The sequence below is a fragment of the Littorina saxatilis genome, linkage group LG4, assembly GCF_037325665.1.
Source record: "Littorina saxatilis isolate snail1 linkage group LG4, US_GU_Lsax_2.0, whole genome shotgun sequence".
NCBI lineage: Eukaryota > Metazoa > Mollusca > Gastropoda > Littorinimorpha > Littorinidae > Littorina > Littorina saxatilis.
This window is the reverse complement of record NC_090248.1, coordinates 40,098,284-40,117,766: the sequence shown is the minus strand read 5'-3', so window position 1 is coordinate 40,117,766 and position 19,483 is coordinate 40,098,284. Positions and strand designations below refer to the sequence as shown.

Here is a 19,483-nt window from a genome sequence, read left to right as displayed (position 1 = left end):
CAAACTACTGGACCGATCTTTATGAAATTTGACAGAGTTCCTGGGAATGATGTCCCCGGACGTTTTTTTCTTTTTCTCGATAAATACCTTTGATGACGTCATATCCGGCTTTTTTGTAAAAGTTGAGGCGGCACTGTCACACCCTCATTTTTCAATCAAATTGATTACAATTTTTGTCAAACAATCTTCTTGACTAAATGTAGTAATTTCGCCTTACGCGACTTGTTTATTTCTTTTTTCTCAGGGCTTTAATTTGTTCCCGAAATCTGCTGCAAAGTAAAACTGTTCAATGGTTGTTGTTTTTCTTCTTCTCTCTCTCTCTCTCTCTCTCTCTCTCTCTCTCTCTCTCTCTCTCTCTCTCTCTCTCTCTCTCTCTCTCTCTCTCTTTGTGAATTGCTCCGTTCTGTCTTGATTCTGTTGTCGAGGTTCCTTTTCAGTCTCCAGTGAGTTATTACAAACCACATTCACTGATATTATGCTGGTTGAAATGTTCTCATCATGATCCATGAGTGTTTCTTTCAACTTTAACTGCTGAAAGACATATATTATAAAATCACTACATAGGTGCACATGCACCCATCAGTTACTCTGGCAACTGGTACAGCTGTCCGTGTCGGAGGAGTCCAAGATGGCGAGGAAGGCTTGCAGCAGTTCGGGTGCACGTGTACCAAGTCGCTGGAGTAGAAAGTTCGCTTGTCCTTGTAACGATCGACACTCGTCCTCAGATCTCAGCGCTTCCAGAAGTAACTGGGAAGGAAAAAATAAACATTGTTATTTTTAGTTAGTTTCTCAGTTTGTTTTCTTTTATTTACTCGCTCATTTGGTCTTCTCCGTTCGTCTAGTCACAAGTTCGTTCGCGTGTTTAGTGAAAACGGCCGCACGCCACGCACGCTCGCACGCACACACACACATACGCGCGCATGCACGAACACACACACACACACACACGCAAACACAGCCGTACGCCATGCACGCACACACGCACACACGCACACACGCGCGCACACACGAACACACACACACACACAAACAAACAAACAAGCAAACATACACATACACATTAATATACACACACACACACAGACATTCACACATTTTTTGTTTCAATCTTTGTTCTTATTTTTTTTACCCGTTCGGGAGACAAGAGAGTGAAGGTTGGCAAAATTAATGGGCCGTTGCATAGTAGGGGCTTTTCTTCCTCTCTTTTCTATGCATTTTCCCCCCCTTAGACGCAAAAAAAAAAAAAAAAAAAAAAAATCCAAACACATTTTTTTTCCATCAACTTTTGTTTTTTACCTGTTCGAGAGACAGAGAGCGAAGGTTGGCAAAGTCGATGGGCGGACCCAGCACAGGGGAGGGAATTCCTTGCATGAGGGAAGGGTCAGTGTCCGTGCAGACTGTCCGCAGTTTGTCCACCAGCGTGTGTAGTCGCTTCTTGCTGTGTTCCAGCTTCCTGATCACTCGCACCACCTGTGGAATTACACACCTGTCATGCTACTTGGAGAGTTACTTAGTTAGTACACTTTCTGTGTGTTGGTTGTGGTGGTGATGTTGGTGGTGGTGTGTGTGTGTGTGTATGTGTGGGGGGGGGGGGGTTGGGGGGTGAGCCTTTGTTCTGGTAGGTGTGTGTGTGTGTGTGGCAGTATGCATGTGTGACTGTGTGCGCGTAAACTCATGCCTGTGTGTGGGTGTGTGTGTGTGTGTGCGTAAACTCATGCCTGTGTGTGTGGGTGCGTGTGTGTGTGTGTGCGGGCATATATAACCTCGTGTGTGTGTGCCTCTGTGTTACACAGTATTGTGTACATGAAAGACTGACAGTGCTGTTGTGAAACACATGTTAGGTCATCATTCTTTGTGTGTGTGTGTGTGTCACTGTTCCTTGTTTATTTCCTTACAACTATTCACCTGTCCTTTTTTTGGGTGCTTTTTTTGTGCTTGTTTGTTTTTATTTTATTTATGTGTTTGTTGTTGTTACTGTTGTCACATTACTGGCTTTGCCTAACACTGATTAACATAAGTTAATAAGCCAAACAGATCAACTTGCCGGAAATCTAAATGTCTACAGATAATATGCATCATCATTCTCCTCAAAAGACTTTTTTCTTCTTTGTGGTATCACCTCTCTCTGATTGCTTGCTATTATATGATCAACAGTATGTGCAAGAAACAATCGGAAAAAAAGATGATTCAGGAAGACAACAGAAAGGACAACATTAAGTGAAAAACAATCATGCAACTAAACCTGAGGATTTGTCTCACAACACAGAAAAGCGTTTGATTACTCCAGTCAGAAAATATTTCCTAGAAACATGAAATAAACAGTTGCAAAATAATTCAAGTTACAAAGTTTGATAAGCTAATATGAGCCAGGCTTTTTTTTACTCAGAAATGAGAAAGCCGAGTGTATTATTACCAGCAGGCAGAAATGTCCAGAAATTGAATCTTTATACCATTACTTCATTACACTGTACTATAACTATATATAATAAATGATCATCTCTGCTGGTTATTGTAAAAATGGTTTCAAGAGTTCAAGTAGTGTATTGAATCCTTTTCTTTTGTACATAATTTCCAAACGACATGTACCTGTTCCATGTTCAACTCCATTGTTTTTTAGTGTAAGATTTAAGTGCTAACACATGTACATCATTATCATTTGTCCTCGGGGGTTGAAATTCGGTTTGGATTTTACAAAATATAAAACTTGTTTTAGCAACCGTGTTTACTCCTCCATATCAACTCATAGTCATGCATACACCTCACACTTACATCAAAAGAAAAAAAACCCAACTCAGACTGCTATATATGGGTGTAGGTTTGAACTTATTTATTTACTTTCCAGTAATATGGCATGACGACATAGTGAACATAATACAGCAAACTGTCATGTGTAGGGTCACCTTTACAGCTTTGTATATTTTCTCTGACATATAATACTTCTCATGTTTACAACAAAATATATTTACATACACATTTTTACTGGCACTTTCTCCCAAATAACACGTATAAGACATTTTCGTTCTGTACCATGTCACAGCCTAATATAAACACATCCATTATGCTTCAAAAAATGAATCAGCAGAGAAGGAATCACTCGATACATGTTATATGAAGTCTTATATCGCGCGCGTATCTCCTGACTCGGACTCAAGGCGCAGGGATCTATTTATGCCGTGTGAGATGGAATTTTTTTACACAATACATCACACATTCACATCGACCAGCAGATCGCAGCCATTTCGGCGCATATCCTACTTTTCACGGCCTATTATTCCAAGTCACACGGGTATTTTGGTGGACATTTTTATCTATGCCTATACAATTTTGCCAGGAAAGACCCTTTTGTCAATCGTGGGATCTTTAACGTGCACACCCCAATGTAGTGTACACGAAGGGACCTCAGTTTTTTGTCTCATCCGAAAGACTACATTATGATTATAATTTCTACATTATCTACAGCCAATTCACTACTGTCTTTGGTGGTTATAAAAATGGCAAGAAAACTTTGGCAAATCAGAGGTGGAGTGGAGGGGGGGGGGAATGGGGTGTTAGGGATTGGGCAGCTTATGACCTGTTTCTGAAGATGCAGGTTTTTATTTTTTTTATGCAATTATTATTTTTTTAGGCCCAGGCAAAGGGGTCTAGTTGGGGAGGGGGGGGGGGGGGGGCCAACTAATGGTTAAGATTGTTTTGTTTTATGCCTTAATATTTCATCACAGGTCACAGCAAAGTAAAGAATATTTTTCTCTCATTATTTTGTACACATATACATGTATATACAGCTTTGCCAAGGAAAATACATCTTTCTTTGTGCATGAAAAACTTATTTATCTGTTTCAAGAAAACTGGGAAAGGTAGATAGATAGACTGACATTCTGATAACCCAGATCAAATGTGGATTTTCAGTGGATTCGGAGATGTGGGCTGGAGTCAGGGAACGGAGAAAGAGAAGAGATTATTAAAGAAGAAAACAGCATTGCCATTTGCTCCCAGTACAGGGTCAAAACCAGCTCCTATGGAGGGGTAAAATCCGCTCCTATTACTCAGAGTCCTATACACTCGTTTCAAGAATTTTTGTATGGAAAATCATCTGTTCACAATTGAAGTCTGACTATACATGACCTAAAAATTGCGGTGAGAGTAACACTGAAAAAAAGCAGCAGTTTAATTTGTGTTTACTCCTCCTCGCAATGACAATCAACCAGTTCCACCGACGCGAATAATAAATGCAAAGTCTGTGAACAAAATCAAAAGAAGAACGATATTGCACAAAACTTGATTCCTCAGAGCATGCATTAACTGTAAATGCTCTGTATCTCACTCACATCAAAAAGGAAAAAAATCACTGTACTGATGATGCAAATCACTAGACTGAAAAAGTGTCAATCACTTGAAGGGCACTAGTAGACTTAGGATCCATCAAACTGTTCAAAATACTACAACATAAAACAGACACTTACAAGAATGCTTAATATCAATGACGGTATATCCACAAAACATAACAACAGAACAAAGTGCATGTTCTAGTAATAGTATTAAAAAACAACACAAACTGTTCTATGAATGAGGACCACATATCCTGCAGGATTTCTCAAACTTGTCATTAGCATATAAGCTATGATAATTGAATTCACCCTGTTGAATTGATCCAAAAATATCTTACAGGAGGTCCATACAAAATTTGACAGAAAGGCACACTCCTTTCCATGTAAACTGTTTGGCTCACCGTCTCAGATCTGGCCAGGAATTTACATGGGATAAGACCGTCTCAGATCTGGCCAGGAATTTACATGGGATAAGACCGTCTCAGATCTGGCCAGGAATTTACATGGGATAAGACCGTCTCAGATCTGGCCAGGAATTTACATGGGATAAGACCGTCTCAGATCTGGCCAGGAATTTACATGGGATAAGTCCAATCTCCCTTGGTCACAAACTCTGTGACCGGCCCTCCACCACGAAATGAGTCGCAATTCACTGCCCACCTCGCACGGTTCTGCGCTAGGCTTAATATAAGTCTGGGGAGTGTCTGGTAACAGTGTGAGGGTCACCTTAGTCACAGGCTTATAACTCAAACAGTTTTCACTCTTTTCTGAAACGGTTTTTACCCCTGGATAGAGCATAAAAAAACTCTTTAGGATAAAATGTAAAAATATGAAAATCATGCAAAGGTGACATGTGACTCATTCCGTGGTGGAGGGTCACATATAGCCTGTGTGCTCACTGTGCACAGTGAGGTTTGTTTAATAAATCAGTTTTGAGAAATTAATTAATCAAAAAGTTCTAGTTCACCACAGCAAGCAGTCAAGGTGTTGATTTTTGGTATGTGCCCAAGTGGAGGGATGGTCTTGTCCCATGTAAATGCCTGGCCAAATCTGAGATGCCGTGAGTCGGTGTCACGTTTCAATATATCACTCAAGGTGATTATGAACCGGTTAATTACTACTAATTAACTAACCACACCACGATCCACTCTCGCAGGCATACAATTAAATAGAGTCAACAAAAGTATAAGTTTCAGACGCCTGTTTATGTATAAACTCTCCACCTCCCTCGAGCCTTCACTCAAAATATGTTCCTTTTACGTTCTCAACACGTAAAAAAACAGTGTTCACTGACAAAATGCCAGTAGTATATAGAAAATTATAGTAACACGCTGAACCCGTGTAAATATAGTTAAATGCGAATGTTCTGTTCGAAAAGCTCTAGTTCGTGCAGGGGTCACACCCCACGTTGTCACTACTCCAATGAAATCATAGATACGAAAAGACAACGGTGGTCAACGGGGTGCGTACGACATGGTGCACTTAGCTTTATCTCTGCTGCTGCTGCTTAGCCGGTATGCTGGTTAGTCGGTTCGCTGGTTAGCCGGTCCGCTGGTTAGCCGGTTCGCTGGTTAGCCGGTCCGCTGGTTAGCCGGTCTCCTGGTTAGCGTAGCCTCAACAGTTCCCGCCAGAGTCAGCCGTGCCGATGTTACGGGAACGTAACGAACGAACGAAACGAACGAACGAAGGAAGGCTGCAAACAGAAAGCATCGGTGCACTAAACATGTCAGCTACCCCTCACCCACCACCTTAAAACATGTCATCTTTAAATATCTCATCGAGCACGTGGGCCTGCACAAAACTGACTTTTTACAACAACAAAACAGCCATTTTCCGTCCTTCTCTCCCTATCTGCAAAAACCATATACAGATTAGTATTTTAGCGTCACAGAGAGTAAATTATGCGCTAACCTGGAAAGAACAACAGAGAGTATTTCATTCCACAACACAGACTCATCAACAGCGTTAAATAATGATTTATTACCTCAAAAGCCTATGATTGTAACTCTCAATGGAAGCAAAGTCCGCCTCCTCCCTGGAACAGTCTCTGTTCGTCAACAGTGACCCAAAACGTCCAGAACCCCTTGTCGAATCCTTATGCGAAAGCCATCGCCGACGAAGGAAATGTGACGACTTGTCCTCAGCAAAATACGTGGCAGAGGAAAGGAATAACTTGTGGAAGTTCCCCTAGAGTGCCGAATATGATACTCGGTGAAAAACCATCATACTCTAGTAACTGTGTGTTAGGTCCTTCCCCTTCTGCCGCTGGGTGTCAAGTGTGTCGTCCTTGAGTCTCTGACAGACCACCTAGCCAAATACACGTGACTGACCTTGTCACCAAACCAGTCCAGCTATACACAGTTTTGCCTCCCCAAGCAGGAAAAAAAGACACGAGAAACTCAATCCCTGAAAATCCCGTGCGCGCTGTCAGCGAAAAAAACCGTCAGCCCTATGACAGCAGAAACCTGCACTGTGAAGCTCGTGCGTTTCAAAACATCCGTGCTCGGGAGCACTGTCAGCAAAAACTCTGCTGTGTCCAATATCACGCACAGGCGCTTTCTATCATACATTGACCCAGAACAGGCACTCCACTGAGTGACGCTTTCTTGGTCTCTGTCACCCGATCGTGACACACCTCCCCTCTTCAAGACGAAACCTCGGTTTCGCTCACAGTCATGTTCTCCTCTACAGCCCGAGAGAGAAAGTCAGCTCCAACATTGTTGGCGCCCGGAATGACGCGTACCGTGAATTGGTACGGTTGGAGAATCAACGCCCAGCGCATAAGTCTGGCGTTTGCCAACCTTGCAACCTGAAGATATTGCAGAGGTTGATGGTCCGTCTCCAGACAGAAAGGTCGTCCGTACAGGTACGCTTCGAACTTCTGGATGCCCCAGACAATGGCGAGACACTCGCGTTCAACCGTTGCATACGCTGCCTCGGCCGAGGTCAGCTTACGGCTGGCGAAGCAAACAGGGTGCAAAAACCCCTCTGTCTCCTGAAGCAACACTGCCCCAAGTCCCTTCCCTGAAGCGTCTGTCCTCAGCACGAAGTCCTTGTTCAGGTCTGGTAGTCGGAGAATAGGCTGACTGGTGAGTCGCCTCTTCAGGGTGTTGAATGCGGAGCTACATTCCTCAGTCCACACTACAACGGTCGGTTGTAGTTTCTTGGTAAGGTTGGTCAGTGGTAGAGCGATTTCGGCAAAGTGCGGGATGAAGCGTCTATAGAAGCTGGCTAGGCCCAGGAAAGACCTGACTTCTTTCTTCGTGCGCGGTGGCTCCGCCTCCCGAATCTTCTGGATCTTGTCGTCCTCTGGAACGAGCAATCCCTCGCCGACAACATGACCCAGGAAAGACAATTCCCGGAATCCCAAGTAGCACTTGGACGGTTTAGCTCCCAGATTTCCGTCCTTCAACCTTCCGAACACGTCGCGCAGGGCGTCGAGATGTTCAGTCCATGTCTCTGTCGCGATCAGCACATCGTCGATGAAACTGCTGATGTCCTCGCGCTTCAATGGTTCCAAAAGTTTCCTCATCATGCGAGTGAAGACGGCACCTGCATTCTGTAGACCAAAAGGCATGACTGTCCACTGGAACTGGCCGAATGGAGTGGTAAATGCAGTCTTTGGGCGGTCTTCCTCGGCAACTGGGATTTGCCAGTATCCCTTGGTGAGGTCCAGTTTGGAAAAGTACTTGGCCTTGGCCAAGTGACTGAAGAGGTAGTCCACATCAGGCATGGGTTCCGCGTCAAACGCCGTAATCTTGTTCAGCTTCCGGTAGTCAACACAGAACCTGACGCGTCCATCCTTCTTCTTTACAAGCACAATTGGTGAACTGTAGGGAGAGTTCGCTGGCTCGATGACGCCCAACTTCGTCATGTCGGCGATTTCCTTCCTGACCACCTCCTTCTGGGCATGAGGCATGGGATACTGCTTCGTCCTCACTGGCTGTTTCTCCAGCAAGTCGAAGGTAAACTCCTCTAGATGCGTCTGAAGTGGTATGTCTGTAAGGACCCGTGCTGCATCCTTCAGGATCTCTTGCAGGTCCGCCTGCTGGTCGTCCCCAAGATCAGGTGAGATGTGCACGTCCGTGAGATCCTCACTAGCCTCCAGCGGACAAACTGGTACCCGTCCTCCTCCCTGTTCTTCCGTTGTCTCGTCCATCACGACAGCAACTGCTTCTGTCACTTTGTCCTTTTCCCCGTAGGCAGTCCTCTCTATGTAGGCGCGCAGCAGGTTGGCGTGGTACAGGCGTGCTTTCCCGTTCATGACGATCCTGTAGTCGTTTTGGCCCACTTTCGCTGTCACCTCAAAAGGTCCTTGCCACTGCAGTTGTAGCTTGTTGTGTTTGACAGGTAGAAGTAGCAACACCCGTTCTCCAATCTTGAAGCTGCGCGGCCGTGCCTTGCGGTCGAATCCTCGCGCGTAACGCTGTGCTGCTCTTCCCAGGTTCTCTTGAGCCAATTTGCAGGTCTCTTCAATCCTGTTCCTGAGTTCTACGATGTAGGTCGCTGTCGTCTGCACCTCCTCGTCAGCTTCTTCGTCCGTCCAAGCTTGACGCAGGATAGCCATGGGACCGCGTACCTGTCTGCCGTACAACAGCTCGAATGGGGAAAAGCCCAAGCTCTCCTGAGGAACCTCGCGGTATGCAAAAAGCAATGCTGGGATGTACCTGTCCCACGTGCGTGGTTTCTCCTGAGCTAGTTTCCTCAGCATGGTCTTCAAGGTGCCATTGAACCTTTCCACCAGTCCGTTGCACTGAGCATGGTAAGGAGTGGTGAAGTGCTGCTCCAGTGATAGCAGTCGTGCTGCCTCCGCCATCACTCCTCCCGTGAACTGCGTGCCTCTGTCGGTGAGTACCTCTGATGGAATTCCCAGCCGGGACCACATAGTAACCAGAGCCTCAGCTACTCGCGTGGCTTCAATCGATTTCAGAGGGATCGCCTCTGGGTATCGAGTAGCGTAGTCCACCATGGTCAAAATGTATCTGTTTCCGTCCTCAGACGCAGGCAAGATGGGCCCGATGATGTCCACTGCCACCCGACGAAAGGGTTCGTCGATGAGCGGCATCTTCTCTAAGGGGACCTTCCTCACCCTTCCTTTGGCAACCACCTTCTGGCACTTATCGCAGGACGCACAGAAACGTCGGACATCCGTGCAGATGCCTGGCCAGTAAAAGTGGCGCCAGACACGATCCGTGGTCTTCTTGGTACCAAGATGACCTCCCAGAATCGAGTCGTGTGCCGTTGCCATGACACCCTCGCGAAACTCGCGAGGCACGACAACCTGTTTGAATGTACCTTCTTGGTTGCTGAACTCACGGTAGAGCAACTTCTTGTCCCTGAGGAACTTTGACCTCCCATGCTTCCCGCTCAGCTTCACCTTCCCCGACTTCGCGTGCTCCCGAGGAGTAGCTAAGGTCGGGTCAGAATCCTGAGCCTTCGCGAGAAGCGCGGGGGTCACGTTCCCCAGGGCAGCTCGTGCAGCAGGTAGGGGTTTGAGAGGTTTGTCCTCTCGCTCCGCCTGTGCCCGCGTGAGCACTGAAATGACGTCGGGAGACCGATAAACGGGAACCTCCCTGGTGACGCCGTCCACAAACTGAACCCGGTTTCCAATGAGCAGGTCGCATGGAGGATCGTCCATGACGACGGCCACAATGGTCCCCGTGAACAACGGGGTTACGACCTTGATCACCGCCGTGTTCAAGTCGTAAGCGTGAGATGCCTCGGCCATTCTCACCCTGATGCTGTCTCCTGTGTAGGCCATAGCTGGAACTAGACTCGCCCGAACCACTATCATGTCTGCCCCTGTGTCCCGCAGACCTTCGCCCTTCACTCCGTTAACGTAGACGTTGCAGTGGGGCTGGAAATGTTTCCTGGAGCACGGAACGCAGAGTTGTGGGATGGTGCATGAGCTCGTGACGTCCCTGAACTCCTCACTGCCAACGAAGTGAACGCCCTTCTGGTCAGCCTGTCTCTTGTGGCAGTCCTTCTTCACGTGGCCCCGCTTGTTGCAGTAGTAACACTGGATGTCAGTTCTGGAACTCGATCCCTTGTGTCCCTGATCGTCCTTCCCGTCCTTGGGTCCTGAAGAACCCGAATTTCCCGTTTTTCCTGGCCGTGAGCCTGAAGATTTGCCGGAGATCGCCTGGGCGTCCTCGTGCACTCTGATCCAGTCGGCTGCCTCCTGAGTAGTCTTGGGCTGGTGCTCCTGCACGAAGGTCACCACCTCAGGTCGCAGGCTGGACATCAGTTGTTCCATGACTATGAGGTCGGCAAGGTCGTTGACGGTCCAGTCCTTTTCGGCCATCTCCACCCAGCGCCGCAGGTAGAGGTTAAGGCGTGCCACAAACTGATGACTCAGCTCGCCGCTCAGTCTCTTGCTGTTACGCAGACGTCGTCTGTAGGCTTCAGCAGTCAGGTTAAAGCGCTGGAGTAACGCCTTCTTAAGTGCCTGATAGTCTCTCGCCTCGTCGTCCTCCAAAGCGTTGTAGAGCTGCAATGCGCGTCCCTTTAAGCAGGTGCTAAGGCGGCTAGCCCACGTGGCCTCTTCCCACTTCTGGTCAGATGCAATGCGCTCAAACCGGCGTAAAAAGTCGTCGAGCTCGTCCTTGTCATCGTCGAACGTCGGCAGTCTCGTACGGTCGGCAACAAACGTCGGCGCGCTAGCCTGAGTAAGCGTACCCTTCTCTGCCTGTAGCCTAGCTAGTTCTAGCTGGTGATCGCGTTCGGCCTGTTTGTCCTGTCTGTCACGTTCGGCCTGCCGTTCTTGTCTGTCAAGCTCGTCTTTCTTTTCCTGTCTGTCTCGTTCGGCCTGTCGTTCCCTTTCTTGTCTGTCAAGATCGTCTTTCCGTTCTCTTTCCTGTCTGTCTCGTTCGTCTTTCCTTTCCTGTCGGTCACGTTCGGCCTGTCGTTCAGCCTGTCGTTTCCTTTCTTGTCTGTCAAGTTCGTCCTTCTTGTCCTGTCGGTCACGTTCTTCTTTTCTTGTCAGTCGCTCAAATTCTTCCTTCCGTTCTGCTTCTAAGCGTTTTAGAACACTTCGGGCTCTAACGCGTGCGTCTCGCTCAGTCGGTTGCTCGCTCCCAGGAGTCTCGAAAGTTATTCTCCTCGTAGGAGATCCCCCTGTAGCCATGGTTAGTTTTAGCAAAGCTTTATTACAAAAGTAAGTCTAACGCAGCTATAGCTAGAACACGCGGTGATGAAAGCGGTGGATACAAAAATCCAGCAACCGGAAAATGCAGAAGAAAAATCCAAACGGTGTAGAACAAATCGCGTAGCCTACTTTATGGCTGCTTTTTGCGGTGAAACAAAGTGTTTCCCACAGCCGTGGCCTACTTTATCGGCTGCTTTTTGCGGTGAAACCAAGTGTCTCCCACAGCCTTGGTTAGGACAGAAGTCCTCGGACCCTTCCCCCCCAAAATTCCAACAAAGTCAAAATATGGAGAACAATCCAAGTAAAACAAGACGGTAGAAATGTAACCTGTTACAGAATGCGAAACAACAATGTAGAGAAAACTGAGTAAAACGAATAACAAATCCGCTAACCCCGCTCAGCTCTCTGCAACGGAAAACTCTGAACGTACAACAACAAAGATTCACAAACAAAGGAAAGGGAAATAATCACAGTTAGCGCATACAATAACTCACAAATTACAATTTACATTTCCTGCAAGATGTGAATCGCTTAAGGTGTGGTATATGATCAAAACTATACAAAAAAGGGTAGCACCAAGCAGAAAATAAGTCGAGCACTGACGAGATTATCTGCTCTTAGTTATCCTTAATTGGTGGGTCTTTATCAGTTGGAAATTAACTGAGTAGATCCCGGCTTGGCCCCCATGTGTCACGTTTCAATATATCACTCAAGGTGATTATGAACCGGTTAATTACTACTAATTAACTAACCACACCACGATCCACTCTCGCAGGCATACAATTAAATAGAGTCAACAAAAGTATAAGTTTCAGACGCCTGTTTATGTATAAACTCTCCACCTCCCTCGAGCCTTCACTCAAAATATGTTCCTTTTACGTTCTCAACACGTAAAAAAACAGTGTTCACTGACAAAATGCCAGTAGTATATAGAAAATTATAGTAACACGCTGAACCCGTGTAAATATAGTTAAATGCGAATGTTCTGTTCGAAAAGCTCTAGTTCGTGCAGGGGTCACACCCCACGTTGTCACTACTCCAATGAAATCATAGATACGAAAAGACAACGGTGGTCAACGGGGTGCGTACGACATGGTGCACTTAGCTTTATCTCTGCTGCTGCTGCTTAGCCGGTATGCTGGTTAGTCGGTTCGCTGGTTAGCCGGTCCGCTGGTTAGCCGGTTCGCTGGTTAGCCGGTCCGCTGGTTAGCCGGTCTCCTGGTTAGCGTAGCCTCAACAGTTCCCGCCAGAGTCAGCCGTGCCGATGTTACGGGAACGTAACGAACGAACGAAACGAACGAACGAAGGAAGGCTGCAAACAGAAAGCATCGGTGCACTAAACATGTCAGCTACCCCTCACCCACCACCTTAAAACATGTCATCTTTAAATATCTCATCGAGCACGTGGGCCTGCACAAAACTGACTTTTTACAACAACAAAACAGCCATTTTCCGTCCTTCTCTCCCTATCTGCAAAAACCATATACAGATTAGTATTTTAGCGTCACAGAGAGTAAATTATGCGCTAACCTGGAAAGAACAACAGAGAGTATTTCATTCCACAACACAGACTCATCAACAGCGTTAAATAATGATTTATTACCTCAAAAGCCTATGATTGTAACTCTCAATGGAAGCAAAGTCCGCCTCCTCCCTGGAACAGTCTCTGTTCGTCAACAGTGACCCAAAACGTCCAGAACCCCTTGTCGAATCCTTATGCGAAAGCCATCGCCGACGAAGGAAATGTGACGACTTGTCCTCAGCAAAATACGTGGCAGAGGAAAGGAATAACTTGTGGAAGTTCCCCTAGAGTGCCGAATATGATACTCGGTGAAAAACCATCATACTCTAGTAACTGTGTGTTAGGTCCTTCCCCTTCTGCCGCTGGGTGTCAAGTGTGTCGTCCTTGAGTCTCTGACAGACCACCTAGCCAAATACACGTGACTGACCTTGTCACCAAACCAGTCCAGCTATACACAGTTTTGCCTCCCCAAGCAGGAAAAAAGACACGAGAAACTCAATCCCTGAAAATCCCGTGCGCGCTGTCAGCGAAAAAAACCGTCAGCCCTATGACAGCAGAAACCTGCACTGTGAAGCTCGTGCGTTTCAAAACATCCGTGCTCGGGAGCACTGTCAGCAAAAACTCTGCTGTGTCCAATATCACGCACAGGCGCTTTCTATCATACATTGACCCAGAACAGGCACTCCACTGAGTGACGCTTTCTTGGTCTCTGTCACCCGATCGTGACAGTCGGATTGTTTTCACGGGACTGTGTCTTTAAGACCAGGGTAGTACAACACCAGATAAGACTAAATGCTTTTTTAATTTCTTTTTCAAAATAAAAAAAGAAAATTTTACTAAGTACTCACTTTAACCAATGTAACCCAAACTGTCATCAAGAAAATGATGCAAAGGGGTAAAAAAATAACAGGAAAATGACAGGCAATGCCGGGCGGGGATGTAGCTCAGTCGGTAGCGTGCTGGATTTGTATCCAGTTGGCCGCTGTCAGCGTGAGTTCGTCCCCACGTTCGGCGAGAGATTTATTTCTCAGAGTCAACTTTGTGTGCAGACTCTCCTCGGTGTCCGAACACCCCCGTGTGTACACGCAAGCACAAGACCAAGTGCGCACGAAAAAGATCCTGTAATCCATGTCAGAGTTCGGTGGGTTATAGAAACACGAAAATACCCAGCATGCTTCCTCCGAAAGCGGCGTATGGCTGGCTAAATGGCAGGGTAAAAACGGTCATACACGTAAAAGCCGTGGGAGTTTCAGCCCATGAACGAACAAACAAACAAAACAGGAAATGCCGATATTAAAGTCTTGCAAGTGGCAATATCCCTGTACATTGTGTAGTCAACTGTTGAAAAAAATGTTTATTTGAAGATTACTTTCCCTCGTGCATTAACTATCAAGTAAGCTTTTACAGATCCACCAAGAATATTGCAAGAGCAAAAGTATCCTTAACGAAACACACAAAAGAAACTGCCTTCAAACTTTCAAGGCATGCATATGAATATATAGGTATAAACACAGTGACGGAAACGCTTAAATTGAAGGCAAAAAAAGCAAGGACACTTTGAAGGTTTGTAAAAGAAATTAAGAGCACAAATTTGGATGATATGATCGGTCAAGAGGTTTTCTGACAATAAAAAGAAGCTTAGTGCATACCACAGAAAAGGGATACTTATTCACATTTTAAAACAAACCAAATATTTTGCCATGTTAAAAAAAAAAAATTAAAAAAAAAAAAAAGAATCACTGTCACAACACAATTCTATCAGATATAAGACTAGGAGAGGCAGCTCAATCCAATTTAAACTTCTCGCAAGACATACATATTAGCCCGAGTTTCTGTGCCAAGACACTACAAGTACATATAGTATTACGCACTCCCTTTGTCAGATCCTTCAAACATTTTAAACTTGTGGAAACTGTCACATGTGGGGATAAAAAAAAAGCCAAACCCAGAGAACAGGTAAATATACAGCTAATATTACACACGATATGTGCAAAGTTCACTGGCACAAAATGCATTATTTCACCATGGCAACAGAAAAAATCTCTCTCCCAATTTCCCTTCTGATCTCTCTCCCAATTTCCCTCCTGATTTGTTTTACCGATTCCAACATCTTGGGTACACTGTATGACCAGAAAAAGAAATTATGATAAAACGTGAATTTTGGCACATCCAGTCTTCCATACTCACCAAACCCATCCGCACCATAACAGCCAAGTTTAGTCTCAGCCTTCATTACCACACTTCGTCTAAGATTTTTCTCCTGAATTCTTTCTTTTGATTTTCTGCACCAGTTTTTTTCCCAGGGAACCGAGGCAGTAAATTATTAAAACTTTAACGAGAGGAAACAAAAAATAATCTTGAAGACATACCAAGTCAGATCTTCATTCCCTTCAGTCAAAGCCCCTACAAATGAGGGTGGGGGGGGGGGGGGGTGGGGTGGGGGGTGGAGTGTGGGATATGAGGGGGGGGGTGGAGTGTGGGAGGAATGGGGGGGCACACAAATATCAAATATATAGGACTAGAGAAAAACTACAAAACTAAAATAAAATGGAGAAGAAAAAAACTATTCATAACATTCCTGAAAACATCAGAACTACAGAATTTTAACAGACAAAAAAAGCACTAACATTATACACACACAAAAAGAAAAAAAAAACACTCAAAAAGTTTAACAATAGTTAACTTCCCTTTACAAACAAGTGGCAGAACATGGTGAATAAACCACTCCGTCAATTGCCATTTTTGATCTAAAGTACTTGCAGGCAAGTTATCAAATTAGATATATATCTTTATGTGACCATTAATTTTACATAAACAGAAACACAATTGTCAACTTAAATAACATAATGAAACAATACCATCATCTGACAACTACCAAGTAGCACCAAAACAATAATACAAAAAACAGTAACATTAATGCTGAGGATGTGATGATTGTACTATCTCTGTCGTATGTTGATGAGGAAAACACACACACACACACACACACACACACACACACACACACACATACACACACACACACACACACACACACACACACACACACACACACACACACACACACACACACACTCACACATGTGTACAAAATCAACAACAGCATCACAACAATAATATCAAAACCAAAACTGTGCTCAAAATCACACACAATGTGGACACACACACAAAAAGCCCTACAGTTTGCTCAAATTATTTTCTGCAGAATGATTACCATCATTTTGCCAAGTGTATACGAAAACTGGCAAAACCTGTGTACCATATTATAAGCCCTACTTTTTGCTCATTCTATTTCTGCAGAATGATTACCATCATTTTGCCAAGTGTACAAAAAAAACTGGAAAAACTGTGAAGCATATTATAAGCCCTACTTTTTGCTCATTCTATTTCTGCAGAATGATTACCATCATTTTGCCAAGTGTACAAAAAAAACTGGAAAAACTGTGAAGCATATTATCAGCCCTACTTTTCGCTCATTCTATTTCTACAGAATGATTACCATCATTTTGCCAAGTGTACACAGAAACTGGATAAAACTGTGGACCATATTATAAGCCGTGCTTTTTGCTCATTCTATTTCTACAGAATGATTACCATCATTTTGCCAAGTGTACACGAAAACTGGAAAAAACTGTGGACCATATTATGTATGTGCAAGGTACAAGTATGTAACCCTTAATGTTCACACACAATTACATTTTAACACTTTTCAAGCAGAATTTCCATGTTTACATTTTCTTTGTCGCTTTTACATGTAGTATGATTGATATCCTGGCTTTCATGTGGAGAAATAATATTCGCTACTGAGGTTTGAACATAATTCAGTTGACTTGACCTTAGTACTCTGAGGTACCCAGTAAATGCAGACAGACAGAAAAAAAAAACACTGCTCATCATACACACACTCAAAGAAAACTCCTTAAAATCAATCCGTTTTTAAATACAAACATCCAACATCCTTGGACCAAATTGCTCTTACAGATGCTCAGAAAGGTATTAAAACGAATAAATAAAATAAAATACTTGTGGCACTTGTTCAGGACTGTTCATATTAAGGCTCACATGTAGCAACAAAAATGTCACCCAATACCCACACTGTACACTAGCGTTCCACTTTTGAACACATTTTCTGTAACCAGTTTTGAACACAGTGCGACTAAGTACATTTGAATACTAGCGTTCACTACTTTTGCTAGTAGAAGTAAGTACTATGTCACATTGTGTTGAAAACTGGTTACAGAAATTTTTTTTTTCTTTTTTTTTTCTTTTGCTTAACGCCCAGCCGACCACGAAGGGCCATATCAGGGCGGTGCTGCTTTGACATATAACGTGCGCCACACACAAGACAGAAGTCGCAGCACAGGCTTCATGACTCACCAGTCACATTACTCTGACACCGGACCAACCAGTCCTAGCACTAACCCCATAATGCCAGACGCCAGGCGGAGCAGCCACTAGATTGCCAATTTTAAAGTCTTAGGTATGACCCGGCCGGGGTTCGAACCCACGACCTCCCGATCACGGGGCGGACGCCTTACCACTAGGCCAACCGTGTCGGTTTTACAGAAAGTGTGTTCAATAGTTTCAAACTTCAATTTCGAGTGTAGCGACTACTGTACAAGCTCTCAAGGTCAAAACAAAGTCATTGCCATGACAACAGTTGCTGGGCAATAAAGAAAAGAAAGGTTTGCTAACCAAAACAAAGGTTGCTTGGCAACAAAGACCCAAAAAATGATAAAAAACAACAACTGCTAACCAAGACAACATTTGTTGGGAAACACAGAAAAAGGTGTGCTAACCAAGACAACAGTTGCTGGACAATTAACAAAAAAAAACCAAAAAAAAGACAAGTAGGTCACTGACCATGACAACAGTTGCTAGGAGTCTGAAACAGAAGGGTGGTTGGCGGAAATGTAGTGATCTACCTGTTCAGGCGGTGCGTTGCGGAGTCTCTGCGCGACCGTTTTCTTGCCCTTTAAACTGCCGCTACCTCCGCCTGTGCCACCACCACCACCACCACCACCACTACCACCACCGCTTGTGGTACTACTGCCGCTGCTGATATCTCCATCACCGCCGCCATCGACTCCTCCTTTCTCCCTCCCCTCTCTCAGCTGCATCAGGTTTCGTGCCTGCAACACAGTCAAGAAGTGTTGGGATGAGAGGGTGAAGCAAAGAGCATGACTAGTGCAGACAAATTACACATTTGTTACCCCATGTACAAGATGAGTATGTACAGTCAAACCTGTCCATTGCGACCACCGAATGAACCAACCAAAAGTGGTCGTTATAGACAAGTGGTTGCTATGGAAGAGTGAATCTCGTATATAGAAGAAAACCATGCCTGGGATCTTACTGACTGGTTGTTGTGGGGGCGGGTTCGACCCTACTAGTAAGTGAATGTCCCCTCCCCCTGTTCATGTGTGTGTTTCTGTGTTCGTAAATATGTGTATGACTGTGTGTTAACAGGCCTGTACATTGGCGGTCGCCCCCCCCCCCCCCCCCCCTCTCTCGCGGGCGATCTCAAAATCTGTCACTTCTCTACTGCCCACTCAACCCCCCCCCCCCCCCCCCCCCCCCCATCGCAGAGAAGGACTCACTTTGAGAAGGACTCAGGACTACCACCAATCAAGCCCAGACACTTTGGCTAGACAGCTACCCCCCTCCACCTCACTTGACCGTGTCATCACCCCTCCAGTGCCACTAGCCGCTGGCGATTGCATCAGCAGTCAAAATAGCTACGCAGAAAGCGCAAAAATAAAAAAACTCTCTGTGCTATTCACCTCTCTTATTGCTGGACAGTCCTTGAGAGACTTTCACATGTGAAAGAAACAGTTTCCTCTCAGGTAAAACTGTCATTGACCCCGGGTAAGAAGGTCAGTGTCTCCAGAGACATACATACAGGCTTCTATCTATGTCTCTTGTGTCTCTAAACTGGTACAGGCAGCTGTGTTCAGATTGAAAGTACCGGTCATAGACCCAGGTCTCAAGGCCAACCAGCTATTACAATGCATCTGCCTTTGATCTGACCCGCCCATTCAGAGCAAACACTTTTCCCCTCTGTATTTTTCCTTTGATGTGGGAGCTATGTACCACTGATCCAGTTTCTGTGTAAATTGTATAGGTCACTGACCGCAGGGAAACTCACTGAGATGGTTTTCTAATATATGTTAACACCAGCTTTGCTGACCAACCTAGTACAAGTAGTGACAGTACTACTGCTGTCAACTATTTCCCTTCAACTAAGGAAGTAAAAAAAACCAATCCAATACATGTGATAACAAAGAAAAGACGGAGCTTCAACAATAGGACAAGGGATGCAACTCTGCAACTCTTTTGAATCAAAAGCATCAAGATCACCTATAATCAATTCTAGGATCAGGAAATCTAAAAATCTTTTTGTTTTCATTAGGAAATAGAAATGAAATATAATGCTTTTGATTATTTATGACTAAAGCTGTGGTACATTTGGCTGGTATGCAACTTGCA

General features: G+C 45.0%; 1 protein-coding gene across 2 annotated transcripts in view; it reads right to left on the bottom strand.

Annotated features, from left to right (window-relative positions):
- Window positions 1–293: 293 nt before the first annotated feature.
- Window positions 294–19,483, bottom strand: part of LOC138964733 (ERC protein 2-like) — a 65,806-nt gene continuing 46,616 nt past the window's right edge. For both annotated transcript variants that reach the window (XM_070336767.1, XM_070336768.1), the window contains 3 exons: window positions 17,920–18,126; window positions 1,297–1,470; window positions 294–747 (listed from right to left, as the gene is read on the bottom strand). In XM_070336767.1, the coding sequence (XP_070192868.1) occupies window positions 580–747; window positions 1,297–1,470; window positions 17,920–18,126 (549 nt within the window). In that variant the 3' untranslated portion in view covers window positions 294–579. The remainder of the gene's footprint in view (window positions 748–1,296; window positions 1,471–17,919; window positions 18,127–19,483) is intronic.